At 47.9% G+C, this 17908-nt stretch overlaps 1 protein-coding gene across 4 annotated transcripts in view; it reads right to left on the bottom strand.

Moving 5' to 3' along the window:
- Positions 1-2345: 2345 nt before the first annotated feature.
- B4galt5 (beta-1,4-galactosyltransferase 5) overlaps positions 2346-17908 on the bottom strand; it is a 52614-nt gene continuing 37051 nt past the window's right edge. For all 4 annotated transcript variants that reach the window (XM_038332111.2, XM_038332114.2, XM_038332113.2 and 1 more), the window contains exons 2-9: positions 12456-12590; positions 10917-11030; positions 9014-9138; positions 8089-8205; positions 7018-7205; positions 6453-6575; positions 3359-3460; positions 2346-2941 (exon numbers count right to left, since the gene is read on the bottom strand). In XM_038332111.2, coding sequence (XP_038188039.1) covers positions 2794-2941; positions 3359-3460; positions 6453-6575; positions 7018-7205; positions 8089-8205; positions 9014-9138; positions 10917-11030; positions 12456-12590 — 1052 coding nt within the window. In that variant the 3' untranslated portion in view covers positions 2346-2793. The remainder of the gene's footprint in view (positions 2942-3358; positions 3461-6452; positions 6576-7017; positions 7206-8088; positions 8206-9013; positions 9139-10916; positions 11031-12455; positions 12591-17908) is intronic.

Here is a 17908-nt window from a genome sequence, read left to right as displayed (position 1 = left end):
CTTCTGTGAAAAGTGTTTTTAAAACATCTTTAGATTTCAGTGCAAAAATGTACCCCTGGCACCTTTTAAACAGAGAGCAAGCTCAAAACAAACAGAAGTAACAATGGAATAAGCTAGCTGCGTTCAATGCCTTATCAGTGGTATGTGGGTACAGTCGGTACATGCTACTGGCCTCTGAGGAAGGGAGGTGCTGACAAGAGTCCCTGTTTCAGCAAAATCAAAGGTTTGCAAACCCCTCTCCCTCGAAAGAAACCCTGTGTGAAGGGGAACCTTCCACACACAAGGCAGTCAAGGGCAAGGCTGGTTTGAGGGTCACTCATCTGTAGCACTGAATAATCTCAGCTGCCAATACATCAAGGTCATACTCGCTCCTTGCTGTCATTTCCTTTAAGCATCCCGTGACCTAACTAACATGTGGCCTGGTGGTATGGTTTTGACTGTGACAGTTCCCACTCAGCATGTGACTTAGTGGACAATGATCGACAGTGCCCGCTAAGAGCCCACACTAAAAACAAACTTGGACATGATTGCAAAAGAATATAAGTGACCCTACTTTGAGCGGTAAAAAGACCTTTTCTTTTGTCCCCAAATAGGTGTTTCTTTCTTAAATCAAGTATCAGCCTTTGGCCCAAAGCAGTACCCTGTGGCAAGTGTGAGAAGGCAGAGCTTCAATTGGGACACATGCGGCATGCACCACTGTCCCTCTCTGGAAGCCCCTCCAAAGGACCATGGCTCTGCCACAGTGAAAGCAGTTCCTGGCCTTCAGTGCAGAAACAGGAGAATGAGGGGAGCGAGGGCTGGGCCCATGGCTCAGTGGCAGAGCACTCACTAGCATGCCGAAGCCATGAGTTTCATGCCCAGCACTTCAAAACTAACGAGAAGGGCAGAGGGTCTGGACTGGGGACCAACACAATCTTTATTGCTGTGTACCGTAAGACGACAAAGGCAAGTCAACGCAGCCGTGCAGCTCCTTGCCCAGTGCAAACAGATGACGCAGCTCACCAGCGCTCTCAAGGGCAGGCACCTGCTCTCTCATACGAGCGGGAAGCATTCTGCAATGCCATCTGTTCCCTAGATACCACTCTATTCTACAAAAAGAACAAAAACAAGAAAGAAAAAAAACAAGGCCTGGCCAATCACTCCCACAGTCTGTGGGGATCATATGTCCACAGAACCAACTTTGTGCGATGCAAAACCCCAACCCCACATATTTACACACCCCACACCCACTTATGTAAACCATGAACATCGAGGGCGCTGAAGGCAAAAAAGGCAAAGAACAGAAGTTGGAGGTCTAAAGAGAGCACTCCTCACCACACACAGATCCCTGCTGTAGGGAGAGGGCCACAGCAAAGGCAGACACAGGAAGGGGCTTTGGCTCAGGAAGGAAGAACCCTTTTGACTGCAGTTTAGGAACTGCCATCAGGAAGCAGGGGCGACCTCTGCTGGCTGCCTGTCAAAGCTCTGGTGAGATCTCACCTGGATCCTAGCTGACACACAGCACCCCAGTGCCACCTACTCCTTGACCAAGCCCTTCCCAATCAATTGCTTGTTAGTACAACACAGCATCTTCCCAGAAACCAAAAAAGGAAAACAGAGCAACCACTGAAGCCAGCTGGTCATGCAGGCACAGCTCTGAGAAACTGGCCAAGTTCAAAAGAAAGAGGAGCATCACCCAACAGGCACTCTGAGATGTTGAAGGAAAAAACAAAGTCCAGAGATCTGGGTCCGCACAGTGCTACCCCCTCCTGGGGGGGTGGGAGGGAGGCGCGGATCCTGCTACACAGCTCAGGTTGGCCTGGAACTTGCTATGTATCCCCCAACGGCCTCAAACTTCCTGTTCATCAGCTCCTGCCTTTCACACTGGAGTGATAGCCCTGCACCCTGCCTCGCCCAGCTGCCACATACCCTGGCACTGAGGGGTCTGGAAGAGCAGAGAGCACTGTGGCCCTAAGAGCAGTCCCTGCTTAGCTGTTAAGTCTCTGGAGGGGAGGGAGGAGTGAAGGGGCTGTAGTGACAGGTTCTTTGCTCTGCCCCTTCCGAAATGACAGGGATTTGGGCGATGACACTCTCCAACTATGTGGTTAACTCAGTTATGTTTGCCACCCAAGGTGATCTAATATACGAAGCCCTCACTCTGAAGTGGAGCCAGCTATAAAATTAAATTTTAAAAAGGCATTTTACATGGCTTATTTACAACTACACTTCTTCAAGAAGTGACTGTTATGTGCCTATCACCCCAGGTCCCTCCCCTCCGCCCTTAGTTCCCACCCAATGCAGCTAATTTTCTTAAAAAAAAAAAAAAAAAAAAAAAAAGAAAGAAAGAAAGAAAAAAGGATAGAAAAGAAAAAAAGAGAAAGAGAAAAGAAAGAAAAAATTCTCCCCAAAATCAAACAAAATGAGAACCAAAGAGAACACCAGAGATGCAGAGAACGGTGTGGCAGTCCTCTTGCTTCAAGCCAGGGGTGGCTGGCCATGGTGGCCTCTGGGTCTGGCCATCCATCTATCGGAGGGGCACCTAGCCTGGCCCTGGGGTGGGGACAGAAGAGAGCAGCAGGGCAGGCATCTGTCTTGTAGAATGAAGCCAGTGCTGATGAGAGGTGTCCCCAAGCCGCCTGTCCCTGTTTGGGCCTACAGCGAAGGCCTTTGTGCGTGTGCTCTGTGACAGTTTTCTGGAACCCTATGGTCCTGCACACCACTCTCTCTGTCCTCGTCCTGTGTTGACCCCCAGGACGGCGCATCATAGCGCTTCTGAGGGGTGGTGGGTAGGTGGACACGACTTCTCTCCACATCTCAGTACTCAGTCACCTGAGCCAGCTCGGGTGTCAAGTTCACAGTTATGTTTTTATACAAGGCGTCGTATGTGATGTTTGCAAAGTAGTTCAGGTTGTTGAGGCCGTCTAGCCCTTGCCGCTCCTTTGACTTCCTCAGCAGAGCATACCTGGAAAGCCAAGGACAGAGAGGGACTCAGAGCCAGCATCCCAGCCCCACACAGTCAGGACAGCTGCCTCACCAGCTTTACAGCATCTCATCTAACGCCTCAGGCCAAAGGAAACAGAGGCTCAAGAGACTGACCCAAGATCAGAGTGGAAAAGCCCCAGAAAGAGATTTCAAACAGAGGAGGGGACAAAAAACAGCCAAGTTAGAGAGCCCTGATACTCCCCTGGAGACACTTTCACAGGGCAGGGCTTAGCAGGAGGTGACACCAACTCTCTCAGGTTGCATAGGAGACCCAAATATCTAAATCTCACCAATGGTCATGCAAAATGTCTACCTCGGCTAATCAGAACAGACACCTGTGACACCTAGTCACACTGCAGGGGCAGAGGGGTGGTACAACCAGATAAACAATACCAACCTTCCAAGAAACTGGACTTCTCCTCGATGGTGGTGAGGAATGGACTTGTATTTTCCTGTGTCCCCTTCTGGCCGGCTCACAGAATAGCCCGCATTCTGTACCCTGCCCAAAACCAAAGAGACAGCAGTGAGATGTTGAAGACCCAGAGATTAGCAAACTCTAAAGACCTCACAGTTTCTCCAACAATGTCCAAGTACCTTCTCACTCATATAACTGATTTGACATTTATTTTAACATGCTAACATTTCGTGTGTGTGTGTGTGTGTGTCTTTACATGCATGTGCTTGGAGAGGTCAGATGACAACCTTGCATGTCATTCCTCAGGCACTATGACATTTTTCTTTTTGGAAATAAGGTCCCCTACTGTCTTGAAGCTCACCACATGGGCTAGGCTGTGGCTGGCTAGCCCAGGGGATCTGTTGGCTCCACTTTCCCACTGCTGAGATTATAGGCATGTGCTACAGAGATCAACAACCTTTTCTGAGACAAGATCTCACTGTAGCTCTGACTAGCCTGAAACTCCCTATATAGACCAGCCTGACCTGGAACTCAGAGATCCTCCAGCCTCTACCTCTCCAGGGCTGGGATCAAAGGCATATGCTATTATGGTGGTTTGAATGAGAAATGTCCCCCTAGGTTTCAGTATTTGAACTCTTGGTCCTCAGATGATGGTACAGTTTGGGGAGGCTTAAAAGGTGTGGCCTTTCTGGAAGAAGTCAGCCACTGGGAGCAGGCTTTGGTTTAAACCATTTCCAGTTTGCTCTCTCTGTTTCATGCTTGAGGCTGAGGATGTGTGCTCTCAGCAGCCTGCTCTGGTCACCATGCCTGCTGCCTCCCTGCCATGATGGACACTCACCCCTCTGGAACCATAAGCCCAAATCAACTTTCTTCTATGAGTTGCCTTGGTCATGGTGCTTTTCACAGCAGCAGAAAAATAATTAATGCAGCCACCAGACCCAGCTTTCAAAAAAAGCAAAAAATACATGGTTTCAGAGATCAAACTCAGCACTTTAACAACTGAGCTATCTCCCCAGCTCTTTCTCTGTGTACGTGTGCGTGTGTGTGTGTGTGTGTGTGTGTGTGCGCATGCTAGGAAAGTGCTCCATCCCTGAGCCATACCCCAGCAGCTGTCACAATGTGTTTCTTGACTGTGTAGTCACACTAGGCATTTCATTAATCTGGAGCGATGCCTCCACATGTGAACAAAGGATGGCATACTCCCATCAAATGCCCACCAGCAAAAGACTAACTAGGATTTCTGTCTGTGGCAAGACCATGTAACTGCTATTGAAAACAATGGTATAAGGGACTAGGGAGATGGCTCAGCTGATAAAGCGCCAACCATGCAAGCATAAGAACTTGAGTTTGGATCTACAGGAACCCACGGAAGAGCTGAGCAGTGTTGTGTGTCTATAATCCCAGCACTGGAAAGGGGAGAGGGAAATGGACAGCTGACTCAAGTTCAGGGCTAGTCAGCCTAGCTGAACTGACAAACTCCAGCTTCAATGAAGGACCCTGTCTGAAAACACAAGGTGGAGAGCCACTGAGGATGACCCCAACACCCACCTCAAGTCTTCACCTGCATGCAGCTACAGACCACAGGGACACATCTGTGAACAGGTCACCAGGCACTCCACCCCTCTGCTTTGGGAGGTTCCACTAACATGGGCATAGAGTGCACAGAGAACCACAGGGAACATGGGAACATTGCTATAGCATGGCTCAAGAGCCCTAACACATCACATTCAGACCAAATTTATTTCAAAGACCTTTTCCTAAATACCAGTGGGAATGAGACAATCTATTAAATTACCACCTGCATGCATGGGAACACTGAAGGCTAAACATGCCAGCAGGAAGCTGTGTAAGCTTCAGACGGCATCCCACACAAGACACTGTGTGTTTCTAACACTTACATCACCCAGCCCCAAGCAGTGACACTTACCCTGAGACTGTGGTGACTGACATTTATGGGTCTGATAAACTGACACAGATCTGATGTGGTTCACTCACCATGTTTTAAAGACAAACTGAAATGGCAACAAAGTTGTTCTGGGGTGCATAGACTGGGGCAATTTATTTTTATTTGCATATGAATTTTACGATGCACAAACTTCTTCCCTCCCCTGTTCTATGTCTTACTAGGTAGTCTGGCTTTGAAGTCAGAGAACTCTCGTCTCCACAGCCTCCCAAGTGCTGGGATACACCACACCCTACTATTACTCTCTTTCTTTCTAACAAAGTATTGAACACTTTTTTTTCTTTATGTATAAGCACCTTGTGCAAGCTTGGTACTGTTGGAGGTCAGAAGAGGGCATCAGATCCATTGGAATTGGAGTTATAATAGAGAGTTGTGAGCTGCCATGTCAGTGCTAGAATTGAACCCAGGACCTTGGCAAGAGCACCAAGTGTTCTAAATCAGCAAGCCATCTCTCCAGCCCCAAATTAATCTTACGTTTTAATTATGTGCGTGTGTTTCTATGTCTGTGTGTGGGTATGTGCCAGTGAGTACAGGTGCCTACAGAGGAGGGCACTGGGTCCTCTGGAGCTAGAGTTACAGACAGCTCTGAGTTGCCCAATGTGTGTGCTGGGAACCAAACTTAGGTGCTCTGGAAGAACAATAGGTGCTCTTAACTGCTGAGTCATTGAGTCATTTCTCCAGCCCTCATACATGTCATTATAAAAAGATTATTAATCTGTCATTTGCTTATTTTTATATATCAAAGGAGAAATTGAGAATAGTTGCCTTCATAGAAAGTAGTGATATATTTTTAGTTTGGTTAGAAGGGTTTTTCTTTTGTTATTTAATGTTATAACTATAATTTTTAAAACAAACTCCAAATAGTCACAACTATTCATCTCCATCATGAAAGAAAATAAGACAGTCACTCCAAGAATCCCATCAGAGGGCTGGGTGGAGCTGCTGTGTAATGTGGTGGGGGCACACGGGAAACACCCACCAGCCTCACACCGACAGCTGGCTGACATGTTACTGTGTATATGGTTCTTTCCAATGTGGCCTCAAGGACACTGGGTGACACATATAGCTCCTGGTGGACACTGTGGCAGGGTGAGGTAGGACGGGGGTGAATACCTGTTCCACAGATCGTCATCTTCTCCACCCCAGCCCCAGAAGGCATTAGGAAAGCCATTGATTTTCCGAAACTGTTCTACAGTCAGGCCGCTCACTCCACCAAAAAACTCTGCGTAGGGAAGCCTGAAGGAAGGACAGTCACGTTAGAAGATCTAGAGTTGAATTTCCTGATGACTTTGTCTTTGTTTTCCTGCACTGCAGGGATGGAACCTGGAGGCTCACACAGCCAGGCAAGAAAACTGAACACTACTCCAAGCTCCCAACTGGTCTGCAACAACTTTATTGTGCAGTGAGTGACAGAGCACAGAATTTACTCAGCATGAATGGAGTTGTGCAACCATGGCCATCTTCAGCGTTCGGTCACTCCACACTGGTCACCACCACTCAAACATTTTGCCCCTGATCCCCAGTCACACTACTAACCCACTTTCCACCTCATGCCTGCTCACTGCTGAGCTCCTGCACACAGCACTACACTTTACAAGTCACCTATCAGCTGACACAGCTGTCACAGCCAGCTGCATCTCATTTCTGTGACTGGCCTTTGGGAGCAGGAGACACTCACAGGTACATGTATTTGTCCAGTTTGGTTGCAAAGTGCCTGGGCATTTGTCCACAGCCATAGTAGTTGCGGTCGCTCTCGGGTATGTGATCCACATCATGGAAGATCAGGCAGTCCCAATCCAAGTCCTTCATGGCTTCTTGAAAGCCGACATTGAAAAGCATGGCTCGGTTAAAGGGCTGGGTACCAACCTAAAAAAAAAAAAAAAGGATCTTGAAGCAAAGACCTACTGCCTTTGCTGCACACCAAAGGGCTCCTAGGAGCCAAATGGACAGACCACTGAGCCCACAGGGACTGCAGCACTACTCAGCCCACAGTCACCCAGGGAGTCCACTGGATTCTGTCTTGTTTCTTCAGAGAGCGCTGCACTGACACAAGCCGAGGCTGAAGACGGAGGCCTACAGCCATGGGATATACAGAAAACAGGCCGGGCACTAACAAGTCTCAATCTATGCTGCTCACACATCTCAGCTCTTTATTTTGAAGGTCCCACTACAATAGTCATTGAAATCTCCAGGGATGACTATCTGAGGATTACAAATGCTGTGGCAGGTAGAAACCAGTTCACACCAGTTATGGCCTACTTAACTACATGTTAACCTTCTTACCCAGGCTAATACCAAAACATACATTCAGGACAGGGGCAAGGGAGGTGCTGGATGGTTTTGATGTTTGTCAACTTGACACACATATGTAGGAATACAGACTTTTTTGTTTTGTTTTTTGAGACAGGTTTCTCTGTGTAACGGCCCTCCCTGGCTGTCCTGGAATGCACTCTGTATACCAGGCTGGCCTTGAACTCACAGAGATCTGCCAGCCTCTGCCTCCCGAGTGCTGGGATTAAAGGTGGGTGCTCAAACCCAACAAAGAGGGACCCTTAATTAAGAAAATAACTCCCTAAGACTGGCCTGTAGGCAAGTCTATGGAGCATTTTTTTAATTAACAATTGATGTGGGAGGGCCAAGCTCATGGGGACAGTGCCACCCTGGACTCTTTATACTGAAGAACAGTGTCACTTGCTGCTTTCCAGATTGTGGGCTCAGAAGAGAGAGAAGGAAACTAAATGTCACTCACTTGCTCAACCACATAGAAGGCAAACTGCAGGCGCTGGCGCTGAAGCATTGGGAGCAGGTGTCGCAGGAGGACTGGGAGGTGCTCATGGCGGTTCCGGAAGGGGATGAGGATGGCCACCTGCAGTGAATCACAGAACAGGGAGCCACCAGTTAGCTGTTGGTCTAGCTGCCCAGTTAGTTCTCTACATTGCTACACAGTTGGAAACCCCTAGATAAGCAACCCTTAGGGAGTGCTGAGACCCCCCCCCCCCGACATTCTCTAATGCTGGCCTATGCGAGCAATGGCACCATGGAACTACCTGGATCCTATCTAGACTGTAGCTCTAGGTGGCAGATAGACCCAAGGTGACCCAGCACAAAGGTCTCTCTCGAAGTATGCCAACACAAAGTGAGTGAAGCTCCTCAATGCTGCATAGAGCTCATTCTACAATGGTTATCTGTGCACACTTGCTGCTGTACACTCAGCTTATCCAGTGGCTTGTGTCATGGTCTGCCCCTCACAGCATCAGCAACATCCAAGCACTTTATCAAGCACTTGTCAAAGAATGGCCTTTAGCTTCCGCCTCCTCTCCTGACTACAGTCACCCTACAAAGACCCAAGGGTTCAGCTGGAGAACTGCACTACAGTCAGGTTATCTTCCAGTAACTTGGGAGACCAGACAGGAAGCACTGGCTCTGCAAAGACACAGTCCACAAATATGTCAGCTGACTTACTGACCCTCTCTCCCACAAATAATCCTGCCTGGGAACAAAAGGGGTTCAGTGCTGCCACACACCAACAGGGTGCTGTCAATCTCTCTGGCTGCAGGAAAGTGCTTGGGGAAACTCATTTCTTGAAAATGAGAGGCAGAGTGCAAGTTCCCAGATGTCACAGTTCTTGAACCCCAGATGTGTTCTTAACACCTGCGGTCTGACTCACAGCCCACCTTCCATCGAGGCACACAGTCCGAAGGCTTCCAGTGACCTCCAAGCTTGATGGCTGGGTCTCTGGAGAAGAGCTCGTGAATATCGTCCATTCTGATCTCACTCATGTTTATATCTATCGGGCCCTCTGGACACGCAGAGAGAAAAAACAATTAAAACTTTCCCAGGCTGAGCCCTGGCCGTGCTGTTTCCCATCTCTCTGCCCTTTAGGGTGTCACTGCCATCTGACAAAGAAGTGTAATAAAGGGACAATACCTTAGAGGTTGGCTCCTGCCAAGGTGGGGAAGGAACAGTGACCCTGAAGTCAAGGGGAGGCAGCTCTTTTCAAGCCCTCCCCCCCCCCCCCCCCCCCGCCACAGGGAACTCCATTTCACTCAATACACTCACTGTTCGCCCTTCCACAGGCTTGGCAGCTCATTCAGGCCAGCTGCCTGTCTCACCCCAGCCACCAGTGAGTAGGGGTTCTGAGTAATAGTGCCCAAACTCAGAGCACAAACCATGGCAACTGTAAGTGCCAGGGAAGCCAGGAATAGGGCACAGGCCTTTGATTCTAGTCCCCAGGGCTGCAGCGGCAGGAGGACCTATCTTTGTGAGTTCCAGGCTAACCTAGTCTACAGAGTGAGTCCCAGAACAGCTAGGAGTACTAATGCTGGAATTAAAGGTGTGGCCACCATGCATGGCTTGATTTTTTTTTTTTTGACTAGCTGAAGTTTATTTATTTATTTTATTTTTTTAAATTTCTGCCTCCTCCCCACCTCCCATTTACCTCCCCCTCCCCACCTCTACTCCGCCTCACTCTCCTGTCCGAAGAACAGTAAGGGTTCCTTGCCCTGTGGGAAGTCCAAGGTCCTCCCCCCTCCATCCAGGTCTAGGCAGATGAGCATCCAAACAGGCTAGGCCTCCCCAAAGCCAGTATATGTAGTAGGATCAAAATCCAGTGCCATTGTCCTTGGCTTCTCAGCTGCCCTCAATGTCCGCCGAAGTAGACAAGATTGCCGGGCAAAAATTGGGAACTTGGGGGTGGGGTGGGATGGGGGTAAGGGGAGATGGGGAGAGAAAAGTGTGGAGGATGGGAAGAGCTTGGGGAATAGGATGGTTGGGATATAGGAAGGGTGGATGTGGGAACAGAGAAATATATATCTTAATTAAGGGAGCCATTCTAGGGTTGGCAGAGACTTGACTCTAGAGGGGTTCCCAGGTGTCCAGGAAGACGCCCCCAGCTAGTTCCTTGGGCAGCTGAGGAGAGGGAGCCAGAAATGGCCAGATCCTATAGCCATACTGATGAATGGCTTTAATTTTTTTAAACCAGCATTTTGTTAGGAAAATAACTTTTGCTGGGATGTGGTGGCATACACCTTTAATCCCAACACAAAGGAGGCAGAGGCAGGTGGATCTCTGTGAGTTCGAAACCAGACTCGTCTACAAAGGGAGTTCCAGGACCCTACCTCGAAAAACAAAATAAAAACAACAAAAAGAAAATAACCTTTAGCAACTAGCCAGAGTGGGATGGACAAGAAGTATGGGGAGGGCGGGGGGGGGGGCACACATGGGAACAAAGCATAACACAGAAGAAGAAGGTGGGTAAAGGGGTTTATTGTATCAAACCAGTTATAAGCAGTGGGCAATTTACACTAAATGACAAAGTCATGGCCGGCTCTTTCTCCAGCACACCTCATGAAGGCCATCACAAAGGGCAGAACACAGCACCATTGATTATGTGGGTCAACAGCAGCAGGTTCGGCTGAAGAGAAGCTGAGGTACAAGGAATTCCTGCAGGGCAGGAAGCCTGTCACTATCCAAAGTCAGAGAAGCCAGCTGGTCACATTCTCCCTTCCGCATTAGTTAACCAGAAGTTAAGTAACTAGTTAGTTGCCTGAAGCATTGAGGCAAGCCGGATCTACTTACTCATGGAAGGGAGCCTCTCTGGGCAAGGGTGGTTGGCAAAGTAGGTGAAATCTTCAGGAAGAAATGTCGTGGTTGGGGGGAAGGCTTCACTGTGGTTCAAGTCCAGATGATAATCTAGGAAGAGAAGAGAAAGGCGGCTCAGCAAGGCACTAGTATGCTGACTCCTTCAGCTCCTCAGAAGCTTTTGTAGCTTGGTGGGAGCAGGTGGTGCAGTGCTGCAGCTATAAATATGAAGCCACTCACAGGAGGGGACTGCTGTAATGGCTCCCTTCCCACGTGCATCAGCACTGTGGGTTTCTGATACTCAGTTTATAGCCAGTGGGAACCAGAAGGAAGTCTAAACAGCACAGAAGACCCCCCCTCCACACACACACCTCCTATTTTACCAGCGCCTTGAACCTCTGACCAGCTTCCTTGGCATCTGCACTGTTCACAGCCAAGCAGCTAATCCTGCTAACCTGCTTCTATGCATTTACTCTAGATGAGGAAGGCCACTGCACTTCCTTTCTACGGCCTGCATGCCTTGCCTCTTCTTGTCCTACAGTCTCCCAATTACTTGGCATAACTGGATTTAGAGCAATGTTTGGTGTTAATCTGAAGATGCCATAAACATCAGTCATAGCTGAGGAGTGTGAAAGGTGATGATGTTTTTTGGAGTCGTTCTCATCTACTCCCTCGGTTTCACATGGAATTGCTTCTGACTCAGCACTGTGTCCTCCCTCTGCACCACCTCTCAGAGAAGAGGAGGCACCTCCTTGCTGTGACAGTGCCTCATCCCCCAGGTCTTTCACTGGCGCCACTGGATGACTTTCACACTTTATGTAGGACTGAACCTCATTTTTGAAAGTTCTAGTTTCCTCTTCTCGGGTTCTCCAATGGGTTCCTTAAGGAGGGTGGAAGGCCGGCTCATACCCACTTAGAACTTCAGCTTAAAGGGATCCAATACTCTCTTCTGGCCTTTGTGTGCACCACCTACACACGTGCTGAAGCGCTCTCTCTCTCTCTCTCTCTCTTTCTCTCTCTCTCTCTCTCTCTCTCTCACACACACACACACACGTAATTTGAAAGAAGGTAAGAAATCAAGACAAGTAAGATGATTTAGTGAGTAAATGGACTTTTGCCACCAGGTCTGATTATCTGAGTTCGACTCCTAGGACTTACTTGGTGGAAGGAGAGAACCAACTTCTGTACTTACTCCATGGCATATTCATGCCCCAACAAAAATAAATTAAAAAAAAATTAAGGCTGTATGTAATGGTGAGCACCTTTAATCCCAGCACTTGAGAAGCAGAGGCAGGTGTAACTCAGAGTTTGAGGCCAGCTAGGGCTACACAGGGAGACACTGTCTCAAAAGCAAAGCAAGAAGCCATGTTCTGAAACACAACCTTGAGTTCAGAATGAAAATGCAGCCTTCTAGCCGCCCTGAGCAGGAGCGATGACTCCCAGCCAATCCCTCTCTCAACACTCTTTTGGGGATGAATGACTCAGTCTCCCTGCCTCTCTCAGACATTCCATAAGGCTCTCTTCACTAGAGCTTACCTGAGTCGTTCAGGCTACTGTTCCTCTTGGCATAGGCGCTTCGGACCACCTGCTCATACACCTGGGCACCAATGGTCCTCACATTGTCCCGAAGCAGGATGCCTTGAGCCTGCACCATGAAGAGGTAGGTATTCACTGTGGAAAAGAGGATAGAGAAGAAGTGAGTAAAAAGCAGGGGTGAAAGTATCTATTACACAACTTAACCTCCTTCAGCTCTAAAGCTTTCCACCCTGGATTCAGGACACTCACAGTTCTTGGTGACCAGTAGGGCTCAGGGGAATTTCAGCCAATCCCAAGTCGTAGATAAGCATAAAGTACAGTTATGTTCCACTTGGTGGGCAAGCCTTCACAGTGCCCTCTAGCACCATGACAATCAGAAAGACCTTTACAGACCAGTGGAAACACCTGCAAAGATCTCTGTTCTCAGCACACCCACTTTACACTTGGTGTCACTCAGAAAGAAGCCACAGGCCACTCTGCTCCCCAGGCACTAAAAGCTCTGCGTCCCTTCAAAAAACTGAAGAACAGTGGAAGGTGCCCTGCCCAGTCTGCCACCACCCAAGACAGTAAGGCAAGCACAGCTGAGTGTTCTTCAGGTAATGTGAGTAAACTAAAGTGTACTGTGAGCAGTGGATGGGCAAGCCACTGTTACCCTGTGCTCCTGTGGCTGCTCCAGGAGGGAGTCACACCCCAGAAGTCATAATCCTCCTTTCCTGGCAGCCCACTCAAAGACTCACCACTCCCTCTCAAAGGGAGGACTGCCTGACCCGGGATGGGGGGTGGCATTTACAAGCCCTCCCTGCTAGGGTCTGAGGTGGAATCTTCAATGCCTGGCTGGCCTCTAATGTGGCCTCAGGCTGTAGTACAAGGCTTGCTGTCTGTCTTGGCACTCCTCTGGGCTCAGCACACATGGCCTTGGGCTAGCAATTCTGGCTCAACAAGCTGTATCTTGGTGACACACATCGGGCAGTAACAACTGAAGGGATACTGCAGTTCACTCCATTCCAGTCAGAGTCTGATGCTACACCGTGAGTAGGGACAAAGCAGTAGGACAGCTCAGTGTGTAGTGTGGAAATCCCAGGCACCTAGCACCTTCGGAATGGAGCTGGCAGTATCTAGTTAATGCTCTGTGCTGCCCACTCCACCCTCCAAGAACAGAATAAACATAGGGTTCGTTCTCCAAGGGGCTAGAGAACTTCAAGTCTTAGTTTTTCGAGACTGTCTCTCTATGTAGAGCCCTGGCTGTCCTGGACTCAGTCTGTGGACTGGCCTCCTGGACTGGCCTCAAATTCACAGAGACTCACCTGCCTCTGCTTCCCAAGTGCTGGGATTAAAGGTGTCCACCACCATCACTAGCTTGAACTTCAGAATCTTTAAGACATAGCTCTGAGAAGCTTGTGCACAAGACATTTTCTATTTCCAACTTGCAGTGCAGTGCAGTGCAGTGCAGGGTCACATCAGGAGAGCTGCCTACAGTTCATCCATTAAAAGGGAGAGTTTAAACTTCCTATCAGATCTCTTGCTTGCTTCTGTGGCATTGTTCCATGTTCCCATAACCTTGTTTTCCTCCACTTCCACATCAAATGTCAGAAATCACCTTAAAAACAAGCTGCTCTTCTTTCAATGGGTGCTGGTGGGCGTACGTGAGTGAAGGCTAGAGGCTGTTATCTTCAAAAATGCCATCCATCTCCTTTGAAAAAGGGCTTCTTTTTGGCCTGAAGCTTACCAATTAAGCAAGACTGCATGGCCAGTGAGTAACAGGGACTCTCATATCTCCAGTGCTCCGGTGCTCAGATCACAGGCACAAGGCATACCTGGCATTTTCACGTGAATGCTACAGATGGAAATTAGGACCTTTGGAAGTACTTTACCAACTGAACCATCTCTGTCCCCAGACAAATGTTTATGGAAGAATTCAAAGTACTTAGGTACTGCAGACAAACCCACCCCATGTTCTGAAAAGGTAATGCTAGCAGAGGGGCTCCATTGGCATAGCCATGTCATTCTTCCTTGCTCTTTCCCCAAAGAGAGTTCAGAAAGCCAGTTTCCTGCATCTGCCCCCAGGCACGTGAACTAGGGCAGCCAGGGCTGAACCTATATATAAGTTGTAACAAGCTCACAGGTGACACCAATGCTGCTAGCTCAAGGGTACACCTGGAAACACACTGCTACAAGGAGCATCAGCCGCCTGAGAACTGTGTATTAATTCTTTATCTCTCTTACTCTCCCTAAGGAACCAAAGAGGTAAGAATCTATCTACACAGCAGTGACCTCTAAGCACCTTTAGCAGTCATTGATGAGGTAGGAGAAACCACTGTACCCTGGCTCTACCACTAAGGGCTTTTGGTTTGGTTTGGATTTGTGGGGGATGAGAAGTAACTTGGCCAGAGGTCAGCAACATGTGTTCACCTACCATCTCTCTCTACCTTATTTTTAAAGACAGGGTCTACAGCTAAACCCTCACCAACTATATAAGCTGACCAGCCAGTGAGGTCTGGGGAATCGATTCCTGTCTCTACCTGTTCACTGCTGGGATTGCAGGTGCACACTAACCGCACCCAGCCTTTTGTTCTGTTTTAAGACGGGGTTTCTCTGTGTAGCCCTGTCTGTCCTCAAACTCACAGATCCACCTGCCTCTGCCTCCCTCTGGAATTAAAGGTGTGCGCTACCACAACCAACTTCACACCCAGCCTTTAATGTGGGTGCTGAACTGGGGTCCTCGTGCTTACACACAGAGTACTTTACCCAATGAGACATCTCCCCAGCCCTGCTCTGGTTCTTTTGAGACAGGGTCTCCCTATAAAACCCAGGTCAACCTTAAACTGGCTATGTAGTTCAGACTGGCCTTGAGCTCACAAGGGACTATATGTATGTGCCACTTTCCCCAGCTACAGCTATTTATTTTTCTCTTACAACTAAGTTTTAGCATCCTGTTCCATTGTGAAGTCACAGAGGGGCCATGTACTTAAATACAGTGGTTACTAGGATGACGCTAGATGAAACCGGCAATATTTTTCTCCTGCAGAAAACTGTCAGATGGACCTTTCTAGGCTTAGCCACACAAATCTCCTGCTCTGCTGGGGCTGCTACTGATACACAGTGTTCTGGTTTTTTTTTTTTTTTTTTTTTTTTTTTTTGACATATAAAATCTCAATAAACCTTCAAACCTGGGTCAACACAGTTCTGAAGGGAGCCTTCAATGCTAGCCTTCCCTTTCTGTCCCAGTTGTTTCTGCTGATGGAACAAAAAATTTTAAAAAAACAAAGCAACAAACAAACAAACAAAAAACATCCTGACAAACAACCTAGAGCAGAAAGGCTTTGCTTGGCTTACAATTCCAGCTTGTAGCCCATTAGTTTGAGGCAGTCTTAAAGTGTGAAGCAGCTAGAACAGAGAGATGTAAATATGTGTGTGTTTGTTAGGATTCAGCTTGCTTTGACTCTTCTGCAGTTCAGGGTACACCTTTAAGCTTGGCTTTGGGGTCAAGATGACTCACTGGATGAAGGTCCTTCTGGCCAATCTTGACCACTGTCAAGACCTGGCTCTTGAAAACTGTCATATCCCATAAGTAAATTAATTTTTTTACAGGGTTTCTTTGTATAGCCCTGGCTGTCCTAGAACCCACTCTCTAGGTCAGGCTGGTTTCAAACTCACAGAGATCCACTCACCTCTGCCCCCAAAGTTCTGGGATTGAAGGTGTGCACCGCCACCATCCAGCAGTAAATAAATTCTAATTAAAAATTTAAATTGGCTGGGCAGTGGGGGCGTACGCCTTTAATCCCAGCACTCAGGGGGCAGAGGTGGGTGGATCTCTGTGAGTTCGAGGCCAACCTGGTTTACAGAGCTAGTTCCAGGACGGGCTCCAAAGCTACAGAGAAACCCTGTCTTGAAAAATCAAAAATAGATAGATAGATAGATAGATAGATAGATAGATAGATAGATAGATAGATAGATAAATTGGTTTGCAATCTGTTTTATTAATAGTTTGTGAATACTGTCTCCTGAATGAGTCTTGTCATTTTACTAAGAAATTTACATGGGGGCTGGAGAGATGGCTCAACGGTTAAGAGCACTGGCTGTTCTTCCTTTCAGAGGACCTGAGTTCAATATTCACCAACCATCTATAGAGGGATCTGATGCCCTCTTCTGGAATAAAGGAGTACATGCGGAAAGAACACTTAAACATAAAACAAATTTAAAAAAAAAAAAAACTTAAAAAAAAAAGGAAAGAAAAGGAAAGGAAAGGGAAGGAGGGAAGGAAGGAAGGAAGGAAGGAAGGAAGGAAGGAAGGAAGGAATTCACACAGGCAAACACCAGTAAAGATTTTCTGTTTAACCACAGGAACATGCTCAACCCTGGAAAACATAAAAGACCAAGAAGGCAAATGTTGTCAAACAAAAAGAAACTGACACAGATTCAGAATCAGCCTGCCTGGGATCAGTACCATCTAACACTGTCCAGAAACAATGGTTTCCAAGAACACAGGCAATCTGTAAGACACTACCATCTGTAAAGAAAATTCTCCTTTGGACTGGGTTCAAACTGTCCCCCAGTGACGTTCAACACTATTTCTTTCTTTTCTTTTCTTTTTTGGTTTTTTTTTTTTTTCGGGACAGGGTTTTTCTGTCCTGGAACTAGCTCTGTAGATCAGGCTAGCCTTGAATTCACAGAGATCCACCTACCTCTGCCACCCAAGTGCTGGGATTAAAGGTGTGTGCAACACTCCCTGGCTATTCAATACCCTTTCTTTCTTTCTTTTCCTTCCTTCCTTCCTTTCTTCCTTCCTTCCTTCCTTCCTTCCTTCCTTCCTTCCTTCCTTCCTTCCTTCCTTCCTTCCTTCCTTCCTGGTTTTTCAAGACAGGGTTTCTCTGTAGCTTTGGAGCCTGTCCTGGAACTAGCTCTTGTAGCCCAAGATGGCCTCGAACCCACAGAGATCTGCCTGCCTCTGAGCGCTGGGATTAAAGGTATATGCCACCACCACTCGACTCAATACTATTTCTTATTCAACCCCACTTCCATGTGTACTCCTCCACGGTTGGCTACAGACAGAGCCAGCTGTCCACGGTGGTAGCTGGTACCTACACTCACAGAGAGGTCCAGGTACATACAGCTGCTCATCTACTAACCCAAAACTACCAACTTGAGCCCCCTTCAGAGGGGTTCACAACAGACAGCTCAAGACCCCTCCTACTCCCCAAACAGGCACCTGGCCCTGACAGTTCGCCAGCAATATTTACAGGTTCTCTGTAGAACTGGCTGTGGGAAATTCTGTTTGAGGATATTTCTGGTAATAAACCTACTATCCCTTGGGTAGAGTCACTGTATATCTGATGAATGTTAGTAAACAGCAGTCACTTACTAAGCTTGCTGGAGGCAAAATACCTTAATCTTATTGCTAAGTGCCCTTCTGTTACGTGTACACGTAGCAGACTCTGTAGGACCTTACAAGTGTC

The sequence above is a fragment of the Arvicola amphibius genome, chromosome 5 (genome assembly GCF_903992535.2).
Source record: "Arvicola amphibius chromosome 5, mArvAmp1.2, whole genome shotgun sequence".
Lineage (NCBI taxonomy): Eukaryota > Metazoa > Chordata > Mammalia > Rodentia > Cricetidae > Arvicola > Arvicola amphibius.
Note: the sequence above shows the minus strand (reverse complement) of the source record. Positions and strands in the feature narration are given on the sequence as shown.